Source organism: Lycium barbarum, chromosome 3 (assembly GCF_019175385.1).
Source record: "Lycium barbarum isolate Lr01 chromosome 3, ASM1917538v2, whole genome shotgun sequence".
Taxonomy (NCBI): domain Eukaryota; kingdom Viridiplantae; phylum Streptophyta; class Magnoliopsida; order Solanales; family Solanaceae; genus Lycium; species Lycium barbarum.
Window position 1 is genome coordinate 146,380,577 of NC_083339.1, and position 19,188 is coordinate 146,399,764.

At 37.4% G+C, this 19,188-nt stretch overlaps 1 protein-coding gene and 1 long non-coding RNA gene across 2 annotated transcripts; both read right to left on the reverse strand.

Annotated features, from left to right (window-relative positions):
* Positions 1-40: 40 nt before the first annotated feature.
* LOC132633427 (uncharacterized) lies at positions 41-3,331 on the reverse strand. The gene is made up of 3 exons (XR_009579648.1): positions 1,380-3,331; positions 1,214-1,297; positions 41-995 (listed from the first exon to the last, which is right to left on the reverse strand). It is a non-coding gene; the product is annotated as an uncharacterized LOC132633427 (long non-coding RNA).
* Positions 3,332-5,780: 2,449 nt separating this feature from the next.
* LOC132633428 (uncharacterized) lies at positions 5,781-18,770 on the reverse strand. Its single transcript, XM_060349840.1, has 15 exons — positions 18,035-18,770; positions 15,455-15,510; positions 14,988-15,046; positions 14,807-14,878; positions 13,999-14,082; positions 12,195-12,302; positions 11,776-11,838; positions 11,267-11,347; positions 10,683-10,748; positions 9,401-9,556; positions 8,528-8,605; positions 8,129-8,167; positions 7,620-7,702; positions 6,837-6,909; positions 5,781-6,200 (listed from the first exon to the last, which is right to left on the reverse strand). Exons 1-15 carry the CDS (start codon positions 18,628-18,630, stop codon positions 6,030-6,032), a joined length of 1,785 nt encoding a protein of 594 aa, XP_060205823.1. The 5' UTR covers positions 18,631-18,770; the 3' UTR covers positions 5,781-6,029.
* Positions 18,771-19,188: the final 418 nt, after the last annotated feature.

The window sequence follows — 19,188 nt, forward strand, 5'->3', positions numbered from 1 at the left end:
ACCTTGCGAAATTCTTTTTAATTTCTGACTGAGCGGGGATTCAAACTCGAAATTAAGAGGTTCTAAGTGGAGGGCAAAAATTAAAGACCACCCCAAAAACTGACCAATGCACGCAAAAAAAAAAAATCATTGTATAACAAGCCTTTCTCTAAACTATAGTTCCGATTTCCAAGCATCGTGTGTCTTTTAGGAGCTCAATATAGGAAGAGCGCCCTCTCCCTCTCTTTACTTCGAAAAATCGAGTTAGATGGGTTGGTTTTTGTCCCGATATGTAATGAAAAGATTGATTGATTTACCACATTCATTCATGAAACCTCTTCGTTTCGTGCTATGAATAAATGGCCTCTCCATTTATTTTCAAACTGGCCTATCCCTCTCCCCCGTGAAAAGGTTCTTCGACGATCACTCTCAATAAAACATGCGTATGTTAAAAGCTTATTACATCAATAAATAATTTAATCTTAATAGTTAAAATTTAAAGGAAGAATACATATTATTCAATCATGATTAAGAGATAAATATGCATACAAAAGATCCAAGTTTGGTGTAAACACCATTTGCAAATAAAAGCCTTCCGTCTACATTGTTTACATACATATTGACAATCAAGATTGTGAATGAGCTAAGCCACTAATCCAAGGTGTTCGTAGATGCAAGGAATTGGAAGGCACGGCCTTGGCGCCAATCGACGAATCTAATAGGAGGCTCGGAAGTAAGTATAATTATGGCTTGTGTAGCTCTTTTATGAATCTAATAAGAGATATTTTCCTATTCATTTGGTTCAAGTTACCGTACATGCTAGAATTCCGTAATAGACTGGTTCCACATATTCTAATAAAGACAAGATAGGCGAGAAATCAAAAGGCCAGCGCCAATTTATAGATGCCACCAAAATTAGGTAATATACTTTAGACAAATTGTCTATGTTAAAACACTAGTCATCACATGCCGCCACCCTGTCACTCTTGCGCCACCTATCCCTCTTCCTCCTCTTGCTACAGGAAGAAATTAGGATTTGTTAGTCATAAACAAACCAGAGTTTAAAAGCTTGTCAAAATTCGAACACAACGAAATATAGTAGCAAGGATCACATGTTTGCCTAAAAAGTATGAATTAAGGTCCACCAAATGATCAGCTTTTATTGTGTTCATCATTAATAAAAGTGTTCTGTACAATACACTACAATGTTTATATGTGTAGGTAGCATATTTACCCATAATTGATGTTTGCCCCGAAGCAACCCATACACCGGTACGCTCTGTGCCGGAAGCTCAACTTCAACAACAGCATCAAGGGCCTGTCATTAAAGCAAATCAATCAAAAAAATAATGTCAACGAGTTCAACATTCATCACTTTGATGAGACTTCATTTGACTTACCTCACGGGCAGTGGTAATGGCATGGTCCAACTGCAATGACGTGTGGTAGTGTGAAGATAAGGCAAGTGCAAGCCCCAATCGAGCTGGATGATCTGGAGCAAGCACAGCAGCATGATTCTGGAAAAGCTAGATAAAACGATTGGATTTGTTGTTTGGTGTATTTATCTATCTTAAAGTGGGCAAAATTTACCTTCAGCAGAAGGAATGTTTTAGTTCAGGTGCTTACTCTTTTCTTAGTCTTGACATAATTTTCTTTTGACAATCGAAATAATGTGCACTGTAGCTTCCAGAAGAAGGAAAAAACAGATGGCTGATAAGATGTGTTTTGTCTTCTACTTATCCTAAAAACTCTACTACTCTGTGGAGCACCTTTTCATAATTCCAATGTTTTAACTGACTACTCCGCTAATTTCTTCAGTTAGCATAAAAATTAGTATGTATCATCAAACATCATTGTGTATACTACTGATTAGCTCAGGTTCAGGTAAACATGTCCAGATTCAAGACTTATTCCTGGTGTAACCTACAGTTGTGAGAACTGCGTTGTATCACTCTCAACAGTTCTCACAAATCATTTAGGTCGTTTTAATACTTGATATGGATGTATTTCTTCTCAATTACCCAGTGAAATACTTCTCTTAGAACTCTATCATATACCTTTTCAAATTCCGTGAATATCACATAGAGATCCTTCTTCCTTTCCCTAGTGATTTCCGTCAACCTACTTTGCAAAAATATAACATCTTTGATTAATCTACCAGGCAATCCAAGCTGGTTCTCTACCCTTATAACGCCGCTAAGTCAATGTTGTATCACTCTTCTAAAAATCTTTGTTGTATGCCATGTAGGTTTTTTTTTTTTGGCTTAATACATGCGTGGCCCCTTACACTGGACGGATTTTTCCATTTAAACACTTAGAACTAACCTTCGTTCCTATTGAACACCTAAAGTGAAAGTAAAGTATATCAATTAGACACACATTGCTTACATGTAGACTCGTTTTAAGTGCGTGAAACAGTGAAAAGATTTTCAAAAAAAATATTTTTTTCTCACTTCTTCACTTTCTCTCCTACCACCATTCCTATCACCACCGCCAAAATCATCCGGCCGGTGGTACTGTCATCACAAACTATTGAACAAGACTCAAATTAGAAGAAACATAAACTCAAGATCTTCGTACCAAACAAACTACTGAAAAGACTCAAATTAGAGCAAATTCGAGTTACGACAAGTAGGTGTATTTCATCAAAACAGAGTAAAATACAAGTGGGTGTTGGGAGCTATTTAATTATTGATGTTATGCAGAGAAGAGGGCCGAAATGGCGGTCGTTTGGATAGTGGGTTCATGATCGGTGAGGACTATGGTTAACGAGAGTACGGTGATGGCATAATTTTCGGTGACCGTGAAATGGAGAAGATTGTGAATTAACAGTGAAAGGTGTGCTATGTGGGTGGCTTTTGCTGTGAAAGGAGCAGTGGTGTAGTAGAGAGGCTATGGTGAATTCATGGTAAATGTGAATAATATCTTAGAGAATGAAATGGAAGCTTGAGTGATTGTTTTTTTTTCCGGGAGAGAGAAAAGAGGGGGGTGGGGGTGGGGGTTGATCAGGGGCGGAGCCAAGTGTAACCGAGGGGTTTCGAATTCCCTCGGCAGAAAATTACAGTGTATATTGAAGGTTAAAATTTTTTTTTTTTATGTATATATGTTTACCTCTTCATATTTTTAAATCCCTTACTGAAAATTCTGACTCCGCCACTGAGGTTGAGGTGCTCGTAAAGGTGGCTTAATGAGGGAAATTTGTTGGAGAGCATGGCAATGATAAAAACTGTGTTCAAGAAGAACACCAGGGGAGAAATTACAGTGGCCGCGACACAGGTGGGGTCTGAAAGAGTTTGTAAAAGAGAGTTTTTTTTTAAAAAAGAAAAATTCCACTTGTCGTGTTGTGAAGTTCTTTGCCACATAAGAAGCGTTTGATATCACACACTTACGTCCTTCCACTAACTGTGAAATTTGTGCCTAATAGTAAAAAATCCCTCAAGGTTAAGGGGCTGCATATGCCATGTAAGTTCAATACCACAATGGCTTACAACAATTTTAAATAACTCCTTTGTTTTATGTATCGGCCTATCGGAATCAACTCTTTCTCGACTTATTTAGCATCTTTGCACAGCATAATATAACATTCAATAACCTGGTCAGTCATACTATTCCAATCTTTCTGAGGAACTTCCGAGCCTCACTATAGATTCCATCTCAATGACATGGCTTTATACGTCTCATATTTTTCATGGCATCATCTACTTCACTCGATCTAATTCTACGAGTTCAATTAAGGTTTCTATTTGTACTGGATGTACGAATATTTGTAAAGTTATTCTCATAACTTGTATTGATCCATTGCTCGAAATCGCATTTTAACCTTTCTTTGATCTTATTTTCTCCGGTCAAAACTTGTTGAAATCATCTTAAATATACTTAACTTGGTTCAAGTCTTTACTCCTTTTCTCCGTCAATCATGTTAGCTTATACATTCCTTTCTCGCCTTCTTACATCTCTCACTGTTGGTATAAGTTATCTAAGGCATTATCCAGCTATGCTAATCGCCTCCTAGCTTCTTTCTTTTTTCTCTTACACCCTTCCAAACTTTTCCATTTTTTTGCTTTTGGTAACTTTTATAACCACTCTTTTTTTTAGTAGCTCTTCCTACCTCCTCACTCTACCACATATTCTTGCGGTCAATGCCCTAACCCATAAACGCAACTAGAACTTACTTGTTACCTTTTTAGTACAACTTACCGTTTTTTCACTCATGACATTTGTAGCAGCTATATCTTTTCCTTAAGTACTTTCAATTTCCCCTAGAAGAATCTAAACCTAGGTCCCACTAACCACTAATGAAGATTCAAGACAGAATTCTTCAGATTGGCTCGAGAATAAAAGGACTAAAATTCTCAGCCAAAACAGCAAATGAATAAATTAAAGATAATAACAATAATTTAGGAGATGTGCTCTGATCAATGAAAGTTCAATCTGGATAAATCCATTCACCCACAGCCCATTATTCAGATTAGCAAAAACTCAAACCAAAATTCCCCAAAAAAAAAAAACAAGAAAAAAAGAAAGACATATAGTCGGCGTCTGTGCAGCAGTGGCTGCGGATATCTGGATAAGGACATTGTTGACAGCTTGCATCTCGGTTTCGAAAAAGAAACACAATTTAAAACCCTAAGTCATAAAATAAAAAAATCTCAAAAATCTCTTAATATCGTTAATATACTGTTTATACACAAAAATACATACATAAACCCTAATTTACATTGTGTTGATCTTGCCAATAGTTCTTCTAATATTATCCGTCACCCCATAGCTAGACTCCTCAATAAGGCACCGGATGAGTTCAGGTCTTCTTGGAGCTTCATGAGTAAAAAGAGTAGGGTATTGGTTGCGGCCTATGTGATTCTGTAGAGCATTGTACTCATTTTGGGGCATGACGTCCCTGAAGGAACAAGGGTTCCTGCACTTGAGGTTCCCACCGGAGGAACAATTTCGACATTTATTTGGGTTTAACATGGTGGTTAATGACAAGTAAATATTGGTGTTCCCGAGGCTTTCTCTCTATGCCGATAATTGTATTAGTAAGATGAAAGGCTTTCTAAGGGAGAATGAACGACCGTTTTGGGTTTCGACGACTACTCTGCCGCTGTATTTGGCGGCGAAGTAACGGAATTGTCGACGGTAGGGATGCCGGAGTTTCATGGATGTTGTGTGAAATTGGATACCAGTGCATGGGCTATTCAATAATGTCGAAAGGGCACTCCTACATAATGGCCCGTTGCCTATTGGGCCAAGGCCCTTCAATTGGAGTGGTTTACAAGAATGGCCTCAGAGATAAATTTGGGATCATTTGCACTTTTGTTCTTATTCTAATATTTACCTCAATGCAAATCTTTTTTCGCTGACCATAAATTTATATTTTTGTATTATAATATCCTGCTAGGCATAAGTTCGATTTTGAAGGAAAAAAAATAAAGACCAGTCCATTTGAAGGGAAAACTGTGCAATTTCTTCATATTAAATGATGTTGAACTTTTGACCCTATTTGCTTACGATCAAATTTCAAATTTAACAAGTTTTTCCTTGTGATCTTGGAGGAGTGGCCATTGAACAAACACCATCAAACGAGGTCAAAAACTCAAGACCATTCATTTTCAAGATCTACTGGTGTAATTTCTTGGAATCAATAGTGACATATTCCGTAGATTGTGTAACAAGCCTTTCTCTAGACTATGGTTCCAATTTCCAAGCATTGTGTGTCATTCTGCATATGTTAAATGCTTACCCGTAGCCTATATTTACATCATTAAGTAAATTAATCTTAATATTTAAAAGGAGACGACATATCAATCAATCATGGTTAAGAGATAAATATGCATACACAAGATACACATTCATTAGTTTGGTGTAAAGTATTAAACACTGAGATATCAACCGCCTTCACCAGTTTATAGATGTCACCAAAATTAGGTAATAAACTTTAGACAATTTGTCTATGTCAATATACAGTACTGAGTGCAACCTAGACCATATGCAGTACTGACATCTGTGTAGATTCCATCACCATTTACACCAAAAAATCACAACAACCCATCTCAGCGTTTTCTGAACACAATGTTTATCATCTCTTTCAAATTTCTGCAGGCCACAATCTCCGTATCTCCGAGATCTAATGCTGACAATGATGTTTCAGCTGATTTGGGAATTATACATTTCTTGTATCCCAGCTTCGCCACTGTATTTATCCTTTTGTCCATTCTAGGTACCTAGAAATATTGTAAGGGGAACAAACAGAAGTCAATTAGAACGGTAGGAAAAGGAAAAGAGCATGTCTTGTGCATGGTGGGCGAGTATAGTTAAGTATACGATCTCCAGCTAGAAACCATAATGTGTTTCTTATAAAACCAAATGACCTACTGTTGGATGCAGGCAACATGATACAACAACAACAACAACAACAACAACAACAACCCAGGCAACATGATGAATGACTAATTCCTAGCAACTGCGGCTTTTGCCAGCCCCAGCATTAAATTAATAGGATGCATGAATTATGGTATTTATGTTTTATAACCAAGGAAATGGAAGACCATAAAAGTAGAGACTCATGAAAACGGAAAAATCATGTAATATGAGGGGTCCTGAAATTTGAGTTTGAGCCGAAACCAACGTGTATAGTTTGAATCATATTTCTGCCTTTTTTAAAAATAAAATATTGATATCAACTGGCTTGTTCAAATTTGAGGATGCTATTTGATCTTAATGCATCGTAAGAGGGCCACATAGCATCCTCTAATTTGAAAAAACCGTGTTATCAGGGTGCAAAATCCAAAAATTTCACAAGAAACCACTTTGAGAAGTGTACAGAAAGTTAGAAAAGGGGGTCGGGTAAGCATACATACCGTACGAATTTCACCGCCAAGGCCAATTTCCCCGATGAATGCTATGCCCACAGGAAGAGGGAATTCCAGAAAACTGAAAAGGACACAACGAACATGCTTAAAACATCTATACACTTGACAAGAATATAAAAGTAATTACAAGAAGTAAAACAAATGCAGAAATCCACTCTCAAGATTGATATCACCCTTGTGGCGTAAAAAGAAGGTTCCGGATTACTGAAAACCAGCATTATTAGCAACTTCAGCAAAGCCACACACAAATCCATTCACTTTACTTTAATAGGGGTATTATGTGTTTCACACTGTCTTGCTAACAGCTAAGCAAATGTATCTTCCAAGTCGAGAGAAGCAATTTCATTTCATTAAGAAAAACTGCTTTCTTTTTCTTTTGTCTTTTCCTTTCTTCTGTTCATTCACTTCCTCCTTTATCTTTTCCATAGTTTGATACTAATGTTCAGAAAACATCCACTATTATCAGGTATTCATTCCATCGCAATTAATGTGACACCATTTAGCTCAGTACGGAGTTTAAGCTGTCTATTTGACTTCTACATTATACAAGAAGTAAAACAAATTAATACTTTGACAGTAAGTTACAGGAAAAACACATCAAATTTTATGTTTGATTAATTAAACCAACTTGAATTTTTAAAACATGTGAAAGTAGTGCCATTTCAAAAAAATATATGTGAGTTGTGTAAAATAATAATACGAATTGAGACAGAAAACTACGATGGTGATCGACCAGCGCAGACAGATGACTAATATATTTGAAAATAATACCTGCTGCAAATTGCTGCGGCTACTGCAAGATCACCAGCAGTCTCTGACAGGCTAATGCCACTGACAACATTGAGAAAAACACCCTATAATCAAATTGAACAGGAACTACATCAAAGATCTAAAGAATATAATGCAATAGAAAACAGAAAGTATACACTGAGAAACCAAACATATATAAAGGAGGACCAAATAAAAATGAATACATTACATTAAAAGTTGCCAAATGTTTTAGTATATTTTAATGGTGCTCAATTGCTCATGATAGCCTCGTCTTTTCAAAGTTGGTAAGGTTCTTCACATTAATAAAAAGCCTTCTCAAATCCAACTACCAAAGGGATCACAATGAAGGTAAAGCAAGAACAAACCAAGATTTAGAGTGCTCAAGTCATTTACCATAAAAGACTTTATGGGGTTACTATAATCCACAGAATATACAAGGCATATGAAGCACATACAGAAGGAGCCATAAAAGGAAGAAAGTACGGGGGAATGTTCATTGGAATCATTACATTCTCTTGTAGCTTGAGACCAGCTTGCTTTATAAGAACCTGTATACAGTAGTAAAGAAACCAGTTAATTTGCAAACTTCAGTATATCTGATCTAAAACTGGTAGCCCATGGCATCTAATTATTCAGTTTCAGGAAATGAAAAGGACATATCAACAATTTTCAAGAATGTTAACTGGTTTCTATACATTAGTAATGAACCAGTTAATTTGCAATCTTCAGCGTAGCTGATCCCAAAAAAGTAGCCCGTGGCTTCTGAATCATTCAGTTTCAGGAAAAGAAAAAAGAAAATATCAGCGATTTTCAAGAATTGGCAAGTGATCCACAAGTTTCAGCGCGTGTAATTTCCCTACCATATTTCTTTACGAGTTCATGTAAACTTTGAAGGAATAATCACTCACTGAAATTATCATCTCAGCTCTGCCAGCTTGAACACCATTTACTTGTCTTGAGACCGATGAACCAACGACACACAGTGCCTACATGGATAAAGAAATTTATTCAAATGATAAAAGAATGTGTGAGAAAATGTTACACTAGAAAAGTAGATTCATGCGGATGTAACAAGGGAGATACATAGGTTGCTAAAGAGCAATAAATCTGCTTAAATCACAAGCTCTTCCTTCCCTCATTGGTGTACCTGTGCAGTTGTCATAGCTTTTGGAGAAAAATGTAGAGAAGATGCTGCACAAGGAACTATCACTACACCATTTTTGTTTCCAGGACCTGATTCTAGCTCCATCGTTCACTCGACTCTGATGTTTGTTCTCCCCCATATATTTGCTATACCCCTCCAGTTCCCCCCATATCTTCGTTATACCCCTCCATAGGCCTACCCCATAAGGCACGGTAATTTGACCAGTCCTTCACTAACCTTCTTGGGCCCCATATTTGTCTATGCTGAACCTTCTTCACAACCCTTGGTTCCACTTGAGCATAAACTAATAGAGACTTGAGAATTGAGAAGAGACCAAGTCACATGTGAATTGCTAGACTAGGTTGGCACTCAGCAGACATACAAAAAAGATATTTACAAGAACAGTAACTGGTAATAGTGATTATCAGGACTCTGGTGTAATCTGCAGGATGTATATTGGAAAAATAGCATGACAGACTTTATCAGCTCATTACTGGAATAAACTCCAACAGGGGAGACCCCTCCTTTTTGTTTTTGCAAAAGAAGACATTCCATTCTATACTGACCAGCACTAGCTTAGTGCTTGACAGCTTACATCAAGAGATGCCTAAAAACAAAGTACTGCATAAGGACGTACCTGAATTTCAATAAGAAAGGCTCGAGATCCATCCATAATTACAGTAACAGCTAATCCAGCCAGAAACTCAGAATCAGACTGCTGCTCACTTAGGAACATTTCACTTGGGTTTGAAACAGCCTGCAAGCCTGATTGCGACATTTCAAACACTCCAAGCTGCAAGCAAAATACACTAGAGGTTATTGATTGTACCAATTAGCAACACTGACAAACATCTCAGGTAACACAAAGGTAAGAAAATACATAAAAAAGAAAAAACGATGTAGGAAATCATCTATTTCAGTATGATGTTCCACAGACAATCATTAACTAGTCCTGAGATGAGATTCCTACAAAGAAAGTAGCATTCCAGACTAAAAGGGTTTGAGAAATTCTTTGATGATTTTACCCTATATTAAATCACGTCTCATTTTTTCCCTTCATATTAACTACTGGAAAATCTTTAACCAACATCAGAAAGCGATAATCTTTCTCAATCAGAATATGCTGACTAGAAAAGAGGGATAACCCTCTTGTTCACCAGTAGCCCAGCATCATGAAATGAAATCGAAAAATTAGACTGCAGAACATACCTCTCACAGCTATTCGCCTACATCACTAAACATGAATCACATTATGACTTCTAGCAATGAAAATAAGCTGGGCACATTTAAACCCGAGGAGAAAAAACTAACGAGCTGCATGCAAGATGCAGTTTTAGTGAAGCAGGATAACTTAAGCAAACAAAGTCTACTTGTTTTTCAAAGTCCTACATATTATCTCTAGGAAGAATATAACAGATTGATTTTTTTTGTTTTGTTTATATACATTATTGGGAAATACCAGAGGGCCACTAGTGCACGGTTTGAGACTCGGTGGATGCCCACCCCTCTACCCTTCTCCACTTAAATACCAAGAGTTTGTCTGCGAACAGTTTGGACCATGATGTGCATCTTATCTACACTCATGTGTTACACTTTTACTACTAGACCAAAGCCCTGGGGCAATAATAGTTGGTTAGTTCATATCTCAAAAAAATAGTTGATTGGTTCAAAAACCAGACAGCCTGATTTTTTTATTTTTTATTTTTTTTTGAGAATTTGGAAAAATAAATATTCACTCAATAGTTATAGAACTCTTCCTTGCTTTAAGTTGCCCCTTATCTCCTCTTCAAATAATGAAAGAGAAGCTGTGTCCAAAGTCCCACCACATTTAAAATCATATAGAGCATTTCAACAAAAAAGAAAGAAAAAGAAAAAGGAGCAGAGGCAGAGGAAAAGAAAGAGAAAAAGCATCTGGATACCTCATCTGCGGATCCAAATCTATTCTTCACCGAACGAAGCAAACGATGAGATGAACACTTCTCTCCCTGCAATTTTTAATGTTTGACCGAGCATTGATGAGAAATAGAATGGCATAATCAAAACCAAGAATAAGAGCCTCCTAAAGGAAAGAAAAATGCATAGAGAAAATTGTTCTAAGGAGGATTGTGTAGTGCTCGGTCTTGCAAGAACGGACTCCAGAGACATTAGATTCTAAATGCAACCAAAGTAAAATATGCAGAAACATAATAAATTATTATCTCTAATAAGTAAGAAAGGGCACGCAGACAAGCCAAATAAGCCATAAAAATTAAAGGATATGCCCAAGTGTTCACGGGCTCTGAATAAATTAACCAAGCATAGACAAAAAGCATTCTACACTTGATCACTAAAAAGAAACATGCACTTTACCATACAGCATCTCTAGCATGAGCACAATGGTTTCACCTTCAGTGTCAAAAGTCATATCAAAACCCTCTTTTTTCTTTTTTTAAAGATAAACACAAGCTATATAAAAACATGTGTGCATACTGCAAATAACATCAAAGTAGGAGAAGGTACCAACTTCCATATAAAGAACAACATCAACTATGTGTTCCAAGACGCGAGGCCCCGCTATTTCTCCAGATTTAGTCACATGTCCAATCTGAAAATTTTCCAAGTTTAGTATCAGATCAACAGATAAGTAACTAGCAAAGAGAAGGGAAGAAAATTTCGTTAAAACCAGAAAGAATTCTGGCTCCTGACAGCATATCATCAAGTCAGAAAATGAATTCTAGTTGAGCATAGGTTCATAACAGAAGACGAAAATTTATCCATCAAAGAAAAAGCAATATATCCTCTGATAAGGTAATCGAGATGACCTCTAAAATAAAAGTGAAACTCCTCTTATTATTTTTATCTATGTCATAAAAAATACCATACGAAAAAACTATCGACAAAATTTAAGTGTAATTAAAGAGTGCCATCTAAAGTGACAAAAAAGACAAACAACCTCAAATTAAGTTACAACAACAAATATCATCAACCACATGTCTTTAGGTTAAAGCACAATGTTCAATAGTCCACCCTCACCAGAAACACAGGGATACTGGTCTTCTTGGCAAACCGCAGCAATGCTTCTGTGCATTCTTTTACCTGTCATGAATGAATCAGTATTAAGTAAGATGACTCAACACCACAGTGAGAAGCAACTACAACGTTGTCTATCTCATCATTAAAAAGGAAGGTAAACAGAGCTCTATCAAGACATCCTTAAGAGACAGATTCTTTTCTGAAAACTCTGGTAGCACAGCTGCCTTGAGACAAAAGATTTATTTATTAGGAAACTCCCTCACATGATAGCATTTAATAACAGATAAGTCTAGAGTAACCCTTCCCAGTCAAATGGATAAAAAGCTTGGATGAACTCTCAGCAAAACCCTTATTATAACAAAAGATAGCACAAAACAGTGAACCTGCGGGATTACAAAAGATAAGACAAAACAGTGAACCTGCGATAGACCTCCTGCGCTTCCAGTTACTCCTCTCAGATAAACAGTCTGGATGGAATCAATTACCAAAGCTCGCAGTGAGAGCGTTTGGGCCTTTTCCAGAATATCCTGAAGAAAGACAGCATCATGGAATAAAACATAAGCACATCAGATTTATTCACTCTAAGCATCTGTTAAACATGATCTCATTCTGCAACCTTCAAGTAATCCAGGTTAATTTTGAACAAATATGCAAAGGACCTAGCCTTTACAAGAGAAATAAAGCACACAAACTAATAGAAAGCTATCTTTTATCATTAACATAGTTAAACGGCCTATATTTCATTTTTTTGACAAGGTAAATAATTTTATTAACAATTGGCGGAAAAAGAACCCGTATACAAGCCGTTTACTAAAAAGAGAGAACCTACAGCACAACATGATTCTCAAAACAGGAGACCCAATCTTCTATACAAACCGGGTCCCATGGGAACACCAAAAGCAAACTAGAAACAACAGACTATTTTGCAGCTTTACAATATCCAGTTCAACCCCTTCAAACGCTCTCCTATTTCTCTCTCTCCAAATAACCCACAACAGTGCTAGCAGGGCAACCTTCCAAGCCCTAGGGCTCTTCTTTCCCCTCCTGTAACCCCAGCTATGCAATGCCTCCTTCACTGTTCTTGGCATCACCCAACGCACCCCAAACCAATTAAGAACCACTCTCATAGTCGGTTAGCCACTTGACAATGCAACAGGGGATGATCCACATCTTCACCTGAACTCTTGCACATGAAACACCAACTAACATAGTTAATTGGACTAAACAAAGACCACAAAAACATGACTTCGGACATTTTACAACCAGTTAATTTATGTGATGAAGTACTGAGCATGATTTCCTAAGTTCAAGCTTTTTAATTACTACAAGCCTATAAGGCGAAGTGCTTGCATGGTATAACAAAGAGATATGTGGAAAATCGCAAGCATAGAGAACATAATTTGTGTTCTCATAAAGGTGTGCAGTTCTTATTCAAAGCCTCTGCAACGATAAAAGGGTAACTGTATAAATGGGTCGGCAATGCACATTAATCACACTGCAATTGTTAGAACCACTACTCGGTTCCCATTTAAAGGTTCAACTTTGAATGCTCTTAATTCACATGTTATAATGTCTAACCTTGCATTGTTTGTGCTAACTAACCTAGCAGCCAAGTTTGTATCGCCGAGGTCAAGCTAGTTATCTTAGGCTCAACTTCCTACGGGAAAAGGGGCAGGAAGGGCCTCTTGTTGTCATACCTCATGTTATAAACCAGTCATGAGAGCATAAACCAATAGGAAAGACTTATGCAACATCTTAGAGCAGAACCTAATTTTAAGAAACACTGGTTTTTCAACTTGCAAGACCTCATGTTTTTCCATCTTTAGAGCAAAACCTATTTTTCAACTTGTTATGCCTCCACAGGGACAATGGGCGAGAAGGGCCTCATACGGTCATACCTCATGCTATAACCAGTCATGAGAACATAAGTAAAGAGGAAAGATAATGCGACATTTTAGAGCAAACCTATTTTATGGGACAGTGTTTTCCCAAATCAGCTCTATTCATATTCACTGGATTAATAATCTTCCATAAATTTTTAAAGATAGAGTCCTTCAGTTGGAAACCGTAACCAGTTTTGCAGACTAACTGTAGTCATAGTTGTCCCACCAAAAGCCAATTTAAGATTATTAGTCAACAATCAAATGAACAGCGAATTAAAAAAGGTTAATCATACCAAAAAGATTGACACTCATAATTATTGAATGATATCAAAGGGTTAACCTCAATATCTGTACTTGCATACAGAAATATTTCATCTGTCCCGATTCTCATTCGATCAGCTCTGTTTCCAATTTGCTCAACACTCTGCCGTGAAGCCAACTCAAGATGGTAAGATACCAACATTTTTCATGACCATAAAATTGCATGCAAGTTAAAGACATATTTATACAAGAAAGCTAGGATATAAATTTGGAAAATTTACAAGTCATCAACATTTTCCCCAATTTCAATTCCGTGCATTACAATGCCAAAACACAAGTATCTGCACTTAAAAAGAGTGTTCCTTCATATTTTCTAAAATTGAAACCATCTAATTCTTTATAAAATTGCCATGCCAATTCCCTTTTCCAGATAAACCAATCACTTTTCCTTCGTAGATGTGTTTTCTCAGTCAAGTCAAGTAACCATAGGCTAACCTGCATTAGTGAATCAGCTACCCTAATAGAAAAGGTGAACTGGGAATAGGTAAAGAAGTGATTTATGTATCTATGGAAGATATTAGTAAATCAAAGCTAAACTGACAATTGTAACTACTATGGCAGTTACAGATAGCACCCAAGACTTTATATGCTAGCATGTTTATCTATACACATACTATTAATATGTGTCAGTTATAAAAAAGAAAATCTGTAATGATACAGTTATCTTTTACATTGCTTTATGTTTTGCCAACATCAGTAATAGTAAAAGGTTCTATGTTGGAATACTTCTGAATGCCCTTGGTAGAATTACAGTTTAGCAGATGCAACATATCAAAAGCTTGAAGAAGAATAATGGCACTGCCCAATTAGGAATGATAAACACCCACCTCTTCACCTGACACATAGAGAACTGGTGCTGGTCCCCCCATATCACACCCCTCTGCAACTATGGCTGCAATCTTGCAATAGAGAGTAAGATAGTCAAAGTGATTGGAGATAATAGATAACTCAAAATAATATGACCCAAAAAAAAAAAAAAAAAACTCATGACTGCATACAGCATAATACCTGTAACAATAGCGTGCTCTTGCCAACACCCGGATCACCGCCAACTAAAACTAAGCAACCTGCAACATAGAAAAAGAAAAGAAAAAAAAAATCAGTCCATGTTGAGAAGGTTGAGACCAAATGCCTCAGTAAGTCAAAATACTCCACGAAAGCAATGGGAATATCTAAACAGTGAGAAGCAGAGACCAAAGGCAACTTCGAGAGTGATGTACATTTAGCAGCAATTATTTATCTGCAGGCACAGATTTAACTTTGGTTGATGCTCCTAATCCATCCGCGGCACAGTTCAAGGCGTAGCCTTTTACAGTGCTCACCAGAAAAAGTACAGTAAAATAAAATTACAGAATGCAACTTTTGGGAGGTTATTTTTATCTGCAGGTGGATAACTAAGTCTTTTATATAGAAGATACTCGGGCTTCTAGCAAAATTGCAAGGTTAAAGTAAACCGGGTCTGAACATGGCAGTACCTGGCACAAGACCACCACCGAGTACTCTTCCCACTTCAGCTCCAAAAAGGCCAGATCTATAACAAGAACAATAGTTCAAAGTGTTCATGGACATTTACCAAGTATCTCCATATATATCAAAGTTAAAATGCCAAAAAATTCATGCAAGGATATGAACTTGAGAAAGATGCAGTAGCACTCATTTTTCAGATTATGAGATTCAATAAACAACAACATACCCAGTAATCCCACAAGTGGGGTCTGGGGAGGGTAGGATGTACGCAGACCTTACCTCTACCTTTGTGGGGCAGAGAGGCTGTTTCCGACACCCTCGGCTCAAAAGAAACGTGGTCGATGCAGGATTTAAAATAAGACAGCAAAAATATCAAGATATAAAACAAATAAAGCAACATATAGTAGTACACACAGAAGAGTATGGATCTACGTGATACCTAGATAATAGTACTAAGAAAAGGAGAAGAGGAGATGAAGAGGCTAGCCCCCTACCTCTCACACAACAAGAAGAGGAGATGAAGAGGCTAGCCCCCTACCTCTCACACAACGAGAAGAGGAGATGAAGAGGCTAGCCCCCTACCTCTCACACAACAGTGCTGCGTAACTCAACTACCTACTACCCGTCTACCCGATTATCGACCTCCAAATCTTCCTATCTGAGATGGTTCGGACATGTGAAGAGGAGGTGTGAGGATGCGCCAGTTAGGGGGTGTAAGAGACTGGCGCCAGTTAGATTCAATGTTCCACTTAAATCAAATTGATTTACGATTGTCCACCTGATCCTAGACTCTGCCAAAATTTCACCCAATCTAATCACCAGTCATTCGAGAAACTAGAAAACTATCAATTAACTAGAAAGCCAAAATCTTTGCATTATATGCATACCTAGAAAAGTTCAAATTCAAGTGTGTACAAACTGTCACTTCACTTACGGAGGATTCGCCAATTCAATTGATTGATTCCCTTGCTCACATCCGTCGATTTCGTAGGCACAGCTTTAACAGACTGATGAGGCAGCCACGACCTCATCACCTTCTCCGAAACCTCAAACCCATTCGTAAGACGACGCTCCACCTCTTCCGAAAACCGCTTCATAGTATTAACCCCATTACACTGCTTACAAATCCCCCACCGTTGCCGGTCATCATACCCACAATCAGAACATACCCACACTGTTTTACTCTTCCCTTGCCCCTTCTTCGTAGTCCCATTCCCTATAACCTCATAAACCCTAACCTTTGAACCCAAAATGCTGGACTAATTTGTACTCGATTTAGGGTCCCTATGTGGGACGTTTTTGCTTGTTATTTAATAATCATCTTTTACTCCTTACCCTACCTTTTTTTTTTTTTAATAATCATTCTACCTCATACGATACTTCTCTTTGTAATATTGTAAGTTTATTCTTCAAATTGCTGATATGTGGCATTATGGAACGTCGGGAAATGATACAATCTATCCCAACGTTGTATTCATCAAAACAATACAGTACAATACAATACTATACAATACAATATGAAACGATATGTAATGATCATCCAAACTAGGTGCAACCCCCTGTTTGGATGGTTGTTTCCCCCGGTTCATTATTGTATTGTTTTCTATGAAACCATGTTTGTTTGCATTGTTCTTAAAATTGTGTTATATGTTGTTGTAAACCCGTTGTAATTCCGTGGTTAAATAACCATGAAAAAGCTCAATTTTTGTAACCACGGATTTGGTGGTTTGTGCGTGGTTACGTAATTCATTTCTCCATTTTACCCCCTCCATCACACCCAAACCCACCCACCCCCACCTCACCAACCCCCACCCTCTACCACCAACTCCCACCCTTTGCCACCCACCCCACCCTACTACCCACTACCCCTCACCACCACCGACCACCACCATCCCACCCCCCACAACCACCCACCCCACACCACCCACCCTTCCACCACCCCCACCACCCATCCAATGACCACCCCATCCACCACCTACTTATTTTTTAAAGTTCCTAATTCCTATTTTATCCTTTATCTTAGCGGGCGTTTGGCCATAAAAATTATTCACTTTTTTCCGGAATTTTTTTTCACTTTTTTTACTTTTAGCGTTTGGCCATAAAAATTATTCACTTTTTTCCGGAGTTGTATTCCGGAATACTGAAAACAAGAAAAACTTGTTTTTCAAAAAATTTCAACTTTTTTCACTTTTTTACGCTACATTTCACCAAAAGCTACAATTTCAAAAACTATGGCCAAACACAACTCTAACTTCAAAAATTCCAAAAAAAGTGAAAAAGTTTTTGGTATTTATGGCCAAACGGGCCCTTAGTCTTATTAATATATATATATATAAACTAGATTGCAATTACGAGTTAAAGGTATTTTAGTAAACTTACATGTTATACAGTACCATGCAGGCAAACCAAATGATAAAAATGTTATTAAACCACAACAAACGATACAGTCTATCCAAACATTATATTCATTAATACAGTACAGTACAATACAATACAATACAATACTATACAATACAATACGATAATGTACATTATGAAACCATGGGTAACGGCCATCCAAACAGGGTGTTAACTGTCGCTTTACTTACAGAGGGATTCGCCAGTTCAATTGATTGATTCCCTTATTCACATCCGTCAATTTCGTTGGCATATCTTTAGAAGACTGATTTAGCAGCCACGACCTCGTCACTTTCTCCGAAACCTCAAACCCATTCGTAGGACGACGCTCTACCTCTTCGGAAAACCGCTTCATAGTATTAACCCCATTACACTGCTTGCAAATCCCCCACCATTGCCCATCATCATACCCACAATCAGAACACACCCACACTGTTTTACTCTTCCCTTTCCCCTTCTTCTTACTCCCATTCCCTGTAATAACCTCATAAACCCTACTACCCTTAGACTCCTCCCTTTGTGGAATGTTTTCATTACTAGGGTTTTGTTGAGCTGTTGGAGGGGTATTTTTGGAATTGGAAACTGGAGGAACATTCCATCCCTGTACAGCAGTGGATTCTTTAGGAAAGTGTTGTTGGGGAGTGGAGTGTAAATGGTGAGAATGTTTGCATATTATGGTGAAATGGAGAGATGATTTAAAGGGGTTTGTTCGGGGCAGATTGAGTAAGTGTTTATGCAAGTGGAGGGCTCTTATTGCTTGCATGTTTGGTAGTACTTGTACTTGCATTAGGGAGAAAAATGGAGGGCTCTGGGGTTTCTTATAGGCGCAAAGTTTGAACTGAGCGCTCTCACTGACTGATAAACAGCGGGAAGAGAAAGTCGGCCCCGTATTAATTAAGGAAATAAGAATATTTCCATCTGTGATATTATTGTCGTGTAAATTTTTGGGTCACCTAAACACGTGATCACTCCACTAATTTTAATATATTATGTGTATAATTTGAAAAATATATCTAATATTAATTAAGTGAACACATGATCATACTAAATTGAATGGAACACTAGTAAAAGATTATCTTTGTATATTCAAGGTTAGGGGGTAAAATCTCCAGCTTGGGCAGATTTCTTAACTTTTGCTATTTTTTTTCTAAAGCTACTTTTTTACCTTCCTTTTTATGTTATTACTCAAGTAAAAAAAGTGTTTTTACTTCATATTGTATCATATACTTTTCTTTTTTTTATTTCTAATTATATCAAGTTTCAAAAAGTAAAAAAAACTCCATGGCTTCACTGCAACGATGAACTCATGAGTCATGACAATGAAGAAACTTAGAAATCCATAATT